General features: G+C 48.4%; 5 protein-coding genes across 5 annotated transcripts; 1 reads left to right on the top strand and 4 right to left on the bottom strand.

Annotated features, from left to right (window-relative positions):
• Positions 1-1,278: 1,278 nt before the first annotated feature.
• Positions 1,279-2,352, bottom strand: ANOM_004687 (uncharacterized protein; the record flags this gene model as incomplete). Its single annotated transcript, XM_015549944.1, has 4 exons — positions 1,279-1,632; positions 1,689-1,848; positions 1,918-2,262; positions 2,317-2,352. 4 exons carry the CDS (start codon positions 2,350-2,352, stop codon positions 1,343-1,345), a joined length of 831 nt encoding a protein of 276 aa, XP_015407931.1. The 3' UTR covers positions 1,279-1,342.
• Positions 2,353-3,384: 1,032 nt separating this feature from the next.
• On the bottom strand, positions 3,385-4,434 carry ANOM_004686 (uncharacterized protein; the record flags this gene model as incomplete). Its single annotated transcript, XM_015549943.1, has 1 exon — positions 3,385-4,434. The coding sequence occupies one exon, from the start codon at positions 4,432-4,434 to the stop codon at positions 3,385-3,387; it is 1,050 nt and encodes a 349-aa protein (XP_015407932.1).
• Positions 4,435-6,618: 2,184 nt separating this feature from the next.
• On the bottom strand, positions 6,619-8,272 carry ANOM_004685 (hydroxyacid-oxoacid transhydrogenase; the record flags this gene model as incomplete). The annotated part of the gene is made up of 3 exons (XM_015549942.1): positions 6,619-7,625; positions 7,673-7,731; positions 7,779-8,272. Coding segments are annotated over 3 exons (1,551 nt in total), but the record flags the coding sequence as incomplete, so codon positions are not given.
• A 1,231-nt stretch (positions 8,273-9,503) lies between these two features.
• On the top strand, positions 9,504-10,523 carry ANOM_004684 (Cdk5/Pho85 family cyclin-dependent kinase; the record flags this gene model as incomplete). The annotated part of the gene is made up of 3 exons (XM_015549941.1): positions 9,504-9,545; positions 9,597-9,620; positions 9,678-10,523. The coding sequence occupies 3 exons, from the start codon at positions 9,504-9,506 to the stop codon at positions 10,521-10,523; spliced, it is 912 nt and encodes a 303-aa protein (XP_015407953.1).
• A 240-nt stretch (positions 10,524-10,763) lies between these two features.
• On the bottom strand, positions 10,764-11,294 carry ANOM_004683 (Bys1 family protein; the record flags this gene model as incomplete). Its single annotated transcript, XM_015549940.1, has 1 exon — positions 10,764-11,294. One exon carries the CDS (start codon positions 11,292-11,294, stop codon positions 10,764-10,766), a length of 531 nt encoding a protein of 176 aa, XP_015407928.1.
• Between the last annotated feature and the right edge of the window lie 910 nt (positions 11,295-12,204).

Here is a 12,204-nt window from a genome sequence, read left to right as displayed (position 1 = left end):
ACTTCACCGACAGTGTTGCTGTGGTGACAACACTGTTCTCGACCTTCGACATAGTCAGAGTCCGTGCGATATGCTCACAAAGAGAAGGAATCTATCAACCTTCGCTCATCAGATCAGAGAAACTTGGTTTGACATGATTGATATAAAGGAAATAGCGATTTGTGCGCGGAGCTCCACATACAACATGAACGATGAGCACATTTTCATATCTGAGCTGAATGGCGCTGAGCATGAGTTGAGCGTCACTCAAAAGCTAATTGCTGAACGATCTGCCTCAGTGCATCGGGGACTGCATACCATTGCATTTCTTCGCGTCAAGTTGGGTTGCTCATGGCATAGTGGTTTCATGAGCGACGGCCCTACACTTCCTCTTCACAAGGTTCAACTTGGGATCGACCCTCAATGTGGGGATCACCTAATCCAGTAATATCTTACGGTAGCTAGACGAAGGTTAGCATTCGTCATGATCTGACAAATCTAGGTTTGCGTCTCACGGAGATAAAGAGAGATAAAAGCTGTTGGCCACCCACCCGCCCTTCGGAACGATGATCGTCAATGCATTCTGGCTCCGACTGCTTCAATCAGCGTATACCCCGCACTCAAAGGCTAGAAGACACTTAGGCGGTAGCTTTGATTTTATGGTCAACCCTTGATGGGCCAATTGCACGAATCTTTCTGGGTAATGGCTTCTAATGGGGCTCTATATATGTGAGACTCGTTACCAGCCGAGGAGATGCCTGGGGCCATGTTTGACCTTGTACGAGCGAAATTGGACGCGAATGGCCAGAGTTATCTATTTTCAATCAGTAAATGCTCTTTAGGATATGGGGTGCATGTACAACCTATAGATAATGTCACCGATGTCCAGCCTTTCTGATAGCAGCAAAAAGTTGCTTTGGGCCAGTCACACTTCCTTTTTTTCATTGAGGGTTGATAAATGCATGCTCCAGAGGCAAGTCAGACTCACCAGGCTATGGTTATTTACCTACCGTGAGACCATATGGCTATGCAGTAGCTATTGAAATTGCTGAAACAGACAGGGCCTTTTATGTATTCCATGATCAAGAGCCTAAGGTGTTGTTTTCTATTGTTCAAATTTCCTTTAGTACGTCACAAGCATTTCATTGCAATGGCCATTATGCTCATTGTTGTATGGAATAAAAGAGATTTGTTCAATTATGTATTAGATTTTCCCATTGTCCTCATAATATCCCAACCGTCTCTTCAGGACTTCTTTCGTCACAATGACAAAGATGTAGCCGTTCTATATGAAACCATGAACAAAGCATCCAACACTATCTACAAAAAGATATCAAACAGGAGGGGGGATAATCCCAATAGCTCATACACGGACACCATCAACTTCTTTGCCCTCTGGAACCTTGGCCGCTTCACGTTCAGCCGTGCTCAATTGCAAACCCTGGTCATCCCACCCCTGCGTTCCTTTCTTGTACAGAGCCCTCTGAGCTTCCCGGTCCGGTGCCGGGCCTTCTTTGCCACGACGTTCACGCGAAGGGATAGTCTCAACTAGGGTTGCATCCTCGCCCTCAAGCTCATGGCCTTCCACATCAGTCTTGTGGACCTCAGACGAGAATTCGTAGGTACGGTATTCGGTGTTAACCCAGGCCGTTCCTTGTCCATGGTCAGCCATTTATTTTCTTCAATTGTCCAAAGAGACAACAACTAACCTTGGTACTGGCTGCTATCCTCCCAATCCTCAGTGAAATAATGCAAGAATCCACCATGAGTCACAACAACGATCTCCTTCTCAGGTCTCTCCTTCAACCACCGTCTAGCCTCGCGAGCTCGCTTTCTAATCGCGGCGTGAGTCGGGGCATACCGACCGGCCTGGTCTCACATTAACATCTATCCCATTGTCCGGGTAACACCGGGGCCGTCCAAGGAAGATCAACACACCTTGTTGTTCCACCCCTCATGCACCAATGTTAAGTCAACAGGCAGTCCGTTTTCCTCCATTTCCTTCCGCAACACATCCGGGTCACTACCTGTGTCGCAAGGAACATCGCTGGTTTCTTGCACATCCGGGAGCAGAACCAACTTCGTGTCCTTTCGCGCTTCAAAAACAGGCCCGAAACTCTGCAATGCGGTGTAGATGGTACGGCGGAGAGGAGAGGCGGTTACGAGATCGATCTTGTCATGGAAAGGGAATTTCTCGGAGAGTTTGCGGCATTGTTCGTTGCCCAAGTCGGTGAGGAGGGGGTCGCGAATGACATGGTTTTCTGTGCAAAGGTTGTGGAAGCCCTGGTCGGTGCGTTAACGTGAATTCAGAGTGTGTAAAGATTATCGCGGAAGTACCTGAGCATGGCGCACGCAATGGATCACGGGAGGCATTTTTGTGTCTATAGTCTATAGATGCTAAGGTCGAGCCGGTCAGTTGGGAAACCGAGAATTTAAAACGTGGGGTAGCGGGGTAGCGATAAGGCGTCGGGCGCAGGTATTGTAAAAGGTACCTTTCTAAACGATCGCTTGGAAGGAGAAAGCTGGGTGGAATGTTAATTTATATCCACCAGGCTAAAAAAGTGGAAAATCAATCAGTCCACTGTTTGAATCCAATCCCAAGCGGAGGATACACACCGTGCAGCCGAAATTGGACAATTCGTCTTTTCTTGGCCGATGACTCGGTTCTCACGACGGTGGGTCTCTATACTTCTATCGGTATATAATCATGCAGATGGAAATCTATTTGGGGAAAGAGTGACAAATTTCTAGGCAAATCAACGTGAATTGCTTGAGAGATACGCAGAAATTTCAAAGAACAGAGGCAAACGTCTTGCGATTGAGTCACTCCCGGAGGAAAGTTCTCCGATCTGGTGGGATCCTGAGGCAGAAACCTTGATCACGAGGCAACTTTGGCGGGTCAGGTGTTCTGTCAATTACTAACCTTTGGGTCCACAGCTTGCATCTATAGGAATTTTAGACATCGGACACAACGAGTGTGAATGTTAGAGCTGTCTCGTACAGTGGACCTATAACATCGCAAGCGGTAATCGATGGAGAATCTCTTGCTAGGAAGCACATCCGGAAGCTGCTTAACATGAGACTAGAATGCCGCCGTGGTTGCACCTGCGCGGCCATGTCATGATCTAAATTTATATGCTAGATTTACAGAAACGCTAACGTATCACTTAGCATGGGCCTCCTGTCGATAATATTGATTGGAACAGATACTAGAGACCTGCTACATATGTGACCGCTAGTTTTCGGTTGTGATAATGGCAGTATTCATCAATTCGTATCTATATCAATCCCACTCGGCCAACAGACCATATGACACTAAGGTCGTGGTTTGCACTCTCTATCCCTAACCTCATATAAGCCTATTGCATCCATTGGCGTAAGGATAAACACTCCATGTCTTATGGTTCAATCAGCAAGTGTAGTCCAGAAAAGTCCCATTGAACAACCCAAATGGTCCAGCCAAAGAGCGTCTTGCGCGATATAATTGTTATTAATAAGCTGCGCCAGCCCGGAATAAACCTGTAAGGGCGGGATGGGGACCTTTACAAGTCTTTTAGATAGAGTATCCAAGAGACGGATGGCATTGTCTACTCCATCGAGTAAGAGTTTTGGTGCGTTTAGAATGCCCTCCTGCTGATAGATTTTGATGAGGTCTCCCAGTTGAGTTGCAAGCAACCCCAGGTTGATCTGCGCACGGACAACTTCAGAGCACAATACCAGTGCTTGCTCATAATTGTGGGTGCTCTGGTAGAATCGTGCTTCAGATACGTATCTCGGACACTTAACGAGCTCCATGAAGATGCGCTCCGTGACATCCACAAACACTCTACCTATACCGAGCTTCTGTGAGTCCTCAACCCTGAGCCTCTCTGCTAGCTGCTGCCACTGCTTTCCCTCGAGAAAACACGGCTGATGTTGGTGAAAGGCGTAGGCAATCAGGAACCCGCGAAAGAAGATATAGCAAGAGCGCGCAAACCCATGCGTGAAGCTCTCTGCTCCCAGCTCCTTCATCAACTCCATAACGCCGTGGCAATGTGTTGGCCATTTGTCGTGAGGCTCGGATGGCACACGCATCTCATATATCGAGAGCAAGATGATAGCACCGATAATATCGGACTTGTTCGAGATTTGCTCAAGATTTAAAGCCTGCTGAAGTGCTCCGAGAGCGTGTATGTATGCGATACGGCCTTTGTTCAGCAATGAGACCTCCATGTCTGTCCGGTTTTGAAACACAAGACAAACGCTATAGGCTGATGTGTCAAGACAGACGCTTTGATCAAACTTGGAGGTAATGTGGCCTGCGAAGTTGGGGTAATTCGTTTCGCGAAATTGATTGTATGCGTGGGATATTGGAAAGGCATTCTCCATGAATACTCTAAACGCCAGCTGCTGTTGTTGCTTGATTTCGCAGTGCTCGTCAGCTGAGGCAACGACTTGCTGTTGGGCCTGCTCCATTGTAGCTATGGTGCTATTCCGAACGGTTGGTGCTACGTCCCACCAGCTAGACTCGCTTGAAATAACAGAAGATGTTGGGCTTCTGGATGTTCGATGGCGACGCTCCAAGGCTGGTCTTTCATCTTGGAAACGGAAAGACCTCGTGTATCCTGGGCAGGGACGACGGTATTTGCGGCATTGCGAGCATTGTGGTTTAGCTTGGTCGCACTTTCTTTATTAGACATTTGATGCCCATTATGAATGCTTGCCATCAAGTATACACACCTTTATGCGTCGCTCCCGACAGAGTGCACATGCAGTGCTATGAGGAACTCCGACCATTCTCTGTTTGAAACAAAATCGTAAACGTAGCTAATATGCTAGTGGGAACCAGCCATGAGAAGCGTTTGGTTCGTGGGGATGGACCGCTCTTTCCATTTATGTCACCGTCCCAGAAATGGACCCATCATATACACTTCTGCAGTCTATACTACTTATGACAATAGCTCGAAATGTCAACCAGCCTATTCTATTCAGTCGGTTCAATGACATTCACTCAACCTTGCCTAGTATACAACACTACCCGACGGTCTGTTCCTATCGTATTGGACGAGCCCCACTGTTCGCCCTGATTTTCATTCATTCCATACGACACTGATGCGTGAATAACCACATAGAATCTGAGGCTGAAAAAAACGGCCCCAGAGGTCCGAGTTAGCGCGTCATGGATCAGCCATAGTTTGGCCTAGATATGTATCTAAACCGCGGGTAAAGGCCAATAACTGTACCCCCCTTGGCAGGCAATCGATGAATACTCGCGAATGCCAGATAGGTACCTAGTATCATGCTAGCAACTACATATATAGTGTAGCCGCTAAAGCCCTCTCAACAATATGGTTGGTGCTTAAAAACTTGGTGATTCTATTTTAAATCTGCTACCTTGTCGATCACCCGGGTTTAGGGTTAGTGGTCAGTTTGGGGGAAAAGATGGCCTCGTGTTTCCCTGCATTAGTGGAAAATTCACGAGATATAGGGAACAAATACGGTATAGTTCGGTTTCTATCTTTGGTTGAGGATTTAGGGTCCGAGGTCGTATTCATGATTAAAGTGGTCCATTGGATACGATACTACACTAGAGTGATGGCAGGAAATATCCCGGAGTTTGGTGGATCTAATTAACCATGTATCATAGTGAAACCGCATATTAATGGAAGTTTGACTACTACTACTACTACAACACTAGAGGGAACGTATAGATAGATCTGTATATCCTCGTTTCACAAATTGTTTAGTGAAGTTATGGATTTTATGTGTAGATTCTATGGTAACAATGTTTTTACCTGGCGGAACGGTCATTTCCACTCCGATATATTTCGTAGCTCTCGATATACATAATATGATTATTCTGTTACGTATCCTCGGCTCATCCTATATACTACGTTACCTCTCTGATTCTCTTTTAATTTTATTCTTCCATCTCCCCGCCCTCCATTTCCTTTCCCTTGGCATAACACATGCCTAAGTGCACAGTAAGATCGCCAAATGCTCCCGTTACCTCCAAGTTTTCAGATATAATATCATTCCCTGATCTGACATCTTTGCATTCTAATAATAGAATCCTTTTGAGAAATAACCGAGCAAACAATCGTTTTGTGTGGTCTGAATCTACGGAGATAATGTTGATCGGGCCCCATGTCCCTACAGTTCATGAGCCCGTCATACAGCAAGCCTTCCCCACAAGGCTGTTATTCATTAACTTGTTTTTCATACTTGTCTGCTACACAGCGTGGCTACGTGGATATTACGGATCTGGTGCCTCTTGACTTTGGTCATTGCGTAATTTCTATATTCCCCCTCTTGTTGCTTTCCATTTGATCCACCGCTATCAGGGTATTGGGCTATGCTGCTCTGTTGGGTAAATGCAGTGCCTTTGTACTACTGGTAACGTTGACATGTCATGAACGGGTGGTTCTGTTGTTGGATTCAATAGTTATGTTCTACTGTTATTGGCCATAACTACTGTATATTCTTGTGCCGTCTGTACGTACACTAGATCCATTTAGCAGCGTATTGCCCTCTCCGCGGTCGATATGGAAGTTTATCGTATTTATTCCAATTTGATAGAAACTGATATTGAACATGGAACTAGATTGGTATTGATTTGACGCAACAAATGCAGTAGAAAAAAAAGCTCTTGTCCCGATTTTAATAATCCATGGATTGTTCTAACAAGCCCCTCAGTTCAATCTTCTCCGCCTCCAATTCCTCGTTGAGATTAGGCGCAAGCATCAGAACCCGTCTCTGCGGGAGAGTCCCCTCCACCAGGGAATCAATATCCGAGGACTTAAACCCGAGGTCCTTCAGGCCACGGGGCTGGTCACCCAGCTCAGCCAAGAACTTAGCAATGGCCTCGCCGAGCACTTCACCTGCGCTTTCGCGCTTGACGTTCGAGATGTCGACACCGAAGGCCTCGGCTGCTGCCAAATGGCGGTCTGGGTTGGATGCAGCGGTGAATCGGAAGACTGCAGGCGCGGTGACGGCGACTGACACACCGTGTGGGATAATCGGGTGCTCGACGTCATATCCGGCATGCTTGTAGCCGGGGTTTTGACTGGAGATAGGATAGCTCATGCCGTGACAGAGATGGACACCGGCATTACCAAAGCCAACACCGGCCAAGGTAGCAGCCAGAAGCATCTTTGACTGGGCCTCAAAGTCATCGGGGTCCTTGACAGCTCGGGGCAGATACTTGACGGTGTCGCGAAGGGCTTGCAGGGAGAAGATGTCGGAAATTGGGTTCGCGCCTTGGTACGCGGGACGGTTGATGGGGTTGGTTGGGCGGGGAGTACGCTCATTGTATGGGATTGCGGTCCATGACTCCAGGGAGTGGCAGAGGACGTCTAGACCGGAGGAAGCGTGCACGGCGGACGGCATGGTCCGCGTGTTCAGGGGGTCACAAATTCCCAGAGTCGGCTTGAGGTTCCGATGTGCAATACCGGTTTTGGCCCCCTTGGACACGAGGTCGAAAATGGCAGTTCCGGTGGTCTCTGATCCAGTGCCTGCTGTGGTTGGCACCGCTACCAAGGGCTTCAATTTCCTTTCTACGGGAAGACCCTTCCCAATGGGCGCATTAACAAAGTCGAGGAAATCAGCCTCAGGATAGACAGTGTAGAGGTTCATGAGCTTTGCGGTATCAATAACCGATCCACCACCTGTGCGGTCATTAGCCGTTCAAGGGATGACAGTGTGGGTTACTTACCCACTGCGAGGAACGCATCAGGGTTATATGGTTTTGCGAAAGCAATTGCCTCTTTGACACTAATTCAATCAGTACACAATTAATTGGGCTACGGGATAGTACTTACGAGTAATCCTTTGGTTCAACCCGAACCTTGTCGAACACCGTAAACTCGATTCCTTCCCGGCTCAACCCCTCCACGGCTTGCTTCATCGCGTCCAACTTGGAGACATTCTGGTCTGTGACGATGCATACTCGCTTTGCCTGCATGTTAGCAAAGTCCATTCCAACTTCCTTTGTGGCACCAGGGCCGAATCGGATGCTGGAGGCGGCCATCTCGAAGGCGTACTCCTTCTGCCGTGAGGGGTCAACGGGTGTGGCCATGTGGCGGCGGACATGATCCGCTAGAGTGGGTGTGCGGTGGTGATGGTGATGGTTAGGGTTCGAATGGCATGGACATGATGGCGGGTGAGTATACTGAACAGTACGCAGGAGGTTGAGAGCTCTGTTGGCGGCCGAAGGGGCCACGCGGATGGAGGGAGCGACCATAATGCGGGGAAAGCGTTCTATGGAGCTCTCTATAGCAGATGGAGCAATGAGCGGGAAAGGCAGTGGCTATATAAACGGATCGACAAGAAGAATAAGTAAAGAGTATAAATAGCGGTCAATAAGTGAAGTTAGCAAGGAGAGGTGAAGAAGTGGGAGGCTGAGAAGTTGAATGCAGGTCGGAGGACCGCAAGATGCGGGGATCACCGATCTGGTAATTCGGACAGAAAGCCGAGGTTACTGCATATAAATACCCTAAAGTCACCATTTGGAGACTCCAAAAGGCACCCACTCCCACTAAAATATGTTTCTAGCCAATTAAGAGGAGCCATAGACTCAAGGATTTGGAGAAACAACTCAAGACCCAGGGAAAAGTCACAGCCAATTTCTACGAACTGGCAGGCAGTACACGGGTTATGGCTCAATGAGGAAGTACCGAGGGCCAACCTTACATCGATCGGGATCGTCAACAAAAACACCGCTTCCCCAATTCGGAGAATTGCAAATACTACAGGTCAAAGACATCTCCTAACCAAGTGGGGTGTCTACCTGCATAGAGGACGTTGGAAGCTCTTGTGTCAGGGTTACACCTTGCCTTATTTGCCAGTTAATGGGAGCCGGACCCTCGGTCTTGCGCCCAAAGGGTTCTAGACTAGCCCTTTAGTACGGTAGTGCCCATCTATATAGATCTGTATCTGATATTCGGATTGAGATAGAAGCAGCTTCGATATTCCGACATCTTGAATGTCAGAAATTGAAAGACCTAGCCCCCGCGAGGGTCATATCCGATGACCACTGCAGTAATCCTACCGCATCGTCCGAAACCAGCTGGTCTTGGCGTTCGTGCAAGCAATTAAAGGGAAGAAGGAATGATCAGAGCAGTTGCTAGGACTTGGACTCTTGAACAGGCATGTCTTTACCTATTACTATCGACATTGACACGTCCGATAAGAACGACGCTGACCTAAGATAAGCCAATGAGCGATCGCCTGACAAGCTCCTCCTCCAATCCCGCCACAGCCCTAATTATTATAAATGTGACCGACAAGGAGTACGTGGCCTCAATAACCCGAAAGTGGATGTGCCATCCGCAGCACAGCGCAGCGACGAGGATACGAAGTGCTCAGACCTAAGATAATGGGGTTGTTCGGGTTTAGCGGGATGCCATTCCTTAGTCTCGCTGATAATGTTTAATTAATATGGACTCCCAAGGATTACCTCATTACTTTTTCCTCGTCCTTTTTTGTTACCCCTCACTCAACACGATCGAGATCGCGAATACCCTACTACACCACATTCTATCAAAATGGCTTCGGCGCCACACGCCTCATTCCAACAGTTAGAGAAGGTCAGTCGTGGCACCGCCCAGGCAGGTTAATTATTGGCTAACGAGCTCCAGCTGGGTGAAGGAACATATGCGACAGTTTGTTCCGCAATTGTGCACCCCCAAACATTTCCGCAAACTGACAAGCTACCCTAGGTCTTCAAAGGCCGCAACAACCAAACAGGAGAATTGGTCGCATTAAAAGAGATCCACCTCGACACAGAAGAAGGAACACCCTCCACCGCCATTCGCGAGATCTCCTTGATGAAAGAGCTCCAACACGAGAACATCTTATCGCTGTACGATGTCGTCCACACCGAGAACAAGCTCATGCTCGTCTTCGAATATATGGACAAGGATCTTAAACGATATATGGACACCCATGGTAATCGCGGCCAGCTCGAACCGACTCTTATCAAATCCTTCGTCCACCAGTTACTCCGAGGCGTCGCGCATTGCCACGAGAACCGGATTCTGCATCGCGATCTCAAGCCTCAGAACCTGCTAATCAACACCAAGGGCCAGTTAAAACTAGCCGATTTCGGCTTAGCCAGAGCCTTCGGCATCCCGGTCAACACTTTCTCCAACGAAGTCGTCACGCTTTGGTATCGCGCGCCGGACGTGCTCCTCGGCAGCCGCAGCTACAACACCAGTATCGACATCTGGTCGATCGGCTGCATTCTAGCAGAGATGTACACAGGACGCCCGCTATTCCCGGGAACCACAAACGAAGACCAGCTGCTAAAGATCTTCCGCGTCATGGGCACGCCGTCTGAGATCTCTTGGCCCGGGATTTCGAAATTCCCGGAGTACAAGGCTGATTTCCCAGTCTATGCGACGCAAGATCTGCGGCAGGTTGTTCCGCGAATCGACCACCTGGGCGTCGACTTGCTGAGGCGCATGTTGCAGTTGCGGCCGGAGATGCGCATCAGTGCGGCGAGTGCATTGAAGCATTCGTGGTTTAATGATCTTCCTCGGCCGGTCCCATGGAGTGCTCAATAGTAGCTGCAGCTTGCTTTATTCTTTCTTTTTGTTATTCTTCATTACTAAGCTGAGTAGAACTGACGAGGACTGTAAGGAATGACGATCACCCTTGCGCAACCCATTACCATTCCTAGCTGAGCATCATTCTGGTTTCCAATAACTCATAAAAAGCCAAGCAAAACGATTAAGCTGATCACCTTCATTAACCACAACTAAGCAACAACCCGTAACCCAAGCCCACCCCCAGCAAAAGAACACTTAACAAACCGTCAAAACCAAATCCACCCCGGCCCTCTGATTCCCAACCCTAGACCCCGCAGGCGGCACCCCCCTCTCCCAAACAATATCCGTAACCTCCCCATCCAAAAACACCCTGCTGCCCCTAAACGGATCCCCAAAGACATCCGACAAATCATACCAAACCCTATCGGCGACAAGGTTATACGCAAAAATAGTCTGGGGCGCCGAAGTCTCGAGCCCGTTAGGCACAGTCGTGAGCTTGATGCCCACGCCACCGGTTTGCGGGTCCCGCCGGAATGTCTCGGCGTAGAGGGCGCCCTGCGTCATGTTTTGCTGCTCGCTGACGGTCGAGGACACGGACCAGAGGTAGATGGGGAATGCGCAGTTGTTGCGGACGATTGCGTGGCCGAGCTGGGTTGTTTGGTTCTGGGGGTTGGTTTGGTTTTGATAGTAGGTTTGGTTCTGGGCCTGGAGAAAGGGGAAGGCCGGCGTGAGGGTTGGGAGGAGGAGGAGGGCGGTGGTGGTGAGGAGGGTTAATGGGAAGTGCATTTTCTGTTTGGATTGAGATTGATTGGGATGGTTTGGTTTGGGGTTCTCTCGGTTGGGATGTGCTTTTCTTGGAAGGGGAGAGAGGGCTTCTATATATCTTGGACTGACAGCTTGTTCTGTGTACCGTTCATATATCCTTGCGCATTTCTAAATTGATTTACTTTTGTTACTGTGTTTCCTAGTAAGACCCGACATTTCTTGATATCTGACCGCTGCAGAATCTCCCGAAAATTACCTTTGCGTGGTGGTGTTGCTGCAAGGGAGCTTGTGTATAGTAATACGATGGTCGGTGCATTTGGTCGAAATTATGTATAGTGAGCGACAGGTCGGAACACAGATACATGGGAAGGCAGGCACCATGTTTTATATCGTGTTGTATCTGGGGTTTGACAAACCCGCGGTAAATGCTTCATACAGCTACAATCAGTATGTAGCTTTCCTAGGACAAGGACCAGGTGCATTTATATCTCGGAGTGGGTGTAACGCAGCTCGTTAGCATTCTGGCGGGTCTGCACTGCTCAACAATGCCGGGCTATCTCTGTTCTACATGCATGGGTCTACTCCAGATCAATGTTTGTAGCGGCGTCGAGGCGCTCTCTGGTGAGCTCTCAGAAATCATTCAGATAGATGTAGGCTATAGCTTGCTATGTATCCTAGAGCCGATGTGGACTAATCGAGAGGGTCAATATATAAATGGCGATAATTTCAAGGTCACATTCATATCTGATTTCAATATCCTGTACGGCGGACAATATTTACATGTACAGTCAATGATAAGTATATACAGGAACACAACAAGTCAACAATTTACAAAGAAAAGCTCGGATGGTCTCCAATGACATGTACACGGCTGGCGACGTCCGTGACACCAAAACCAGGATCACAGCACGGAGTCACATGTCGTCGAAGC

This window comes from Aspergillus nomiae (assembly GCF_001204775.2).
Source record: "Aspergillus nomiae NRRL 13137 chromosome Unknown contig00095, whole genome shotgun sequence".
NCBI classification, from domain to species: domain Eukaryota; kingdom Fungi; phylum Ascomycota; class Eurotiomycetes; order Eurotiales; family Aspergillaceae; genus Aspergillus; species Aspergillus nomiae.
This window is presented reverse-complemented; position numbering and strand designations above follow the sequence as displayed.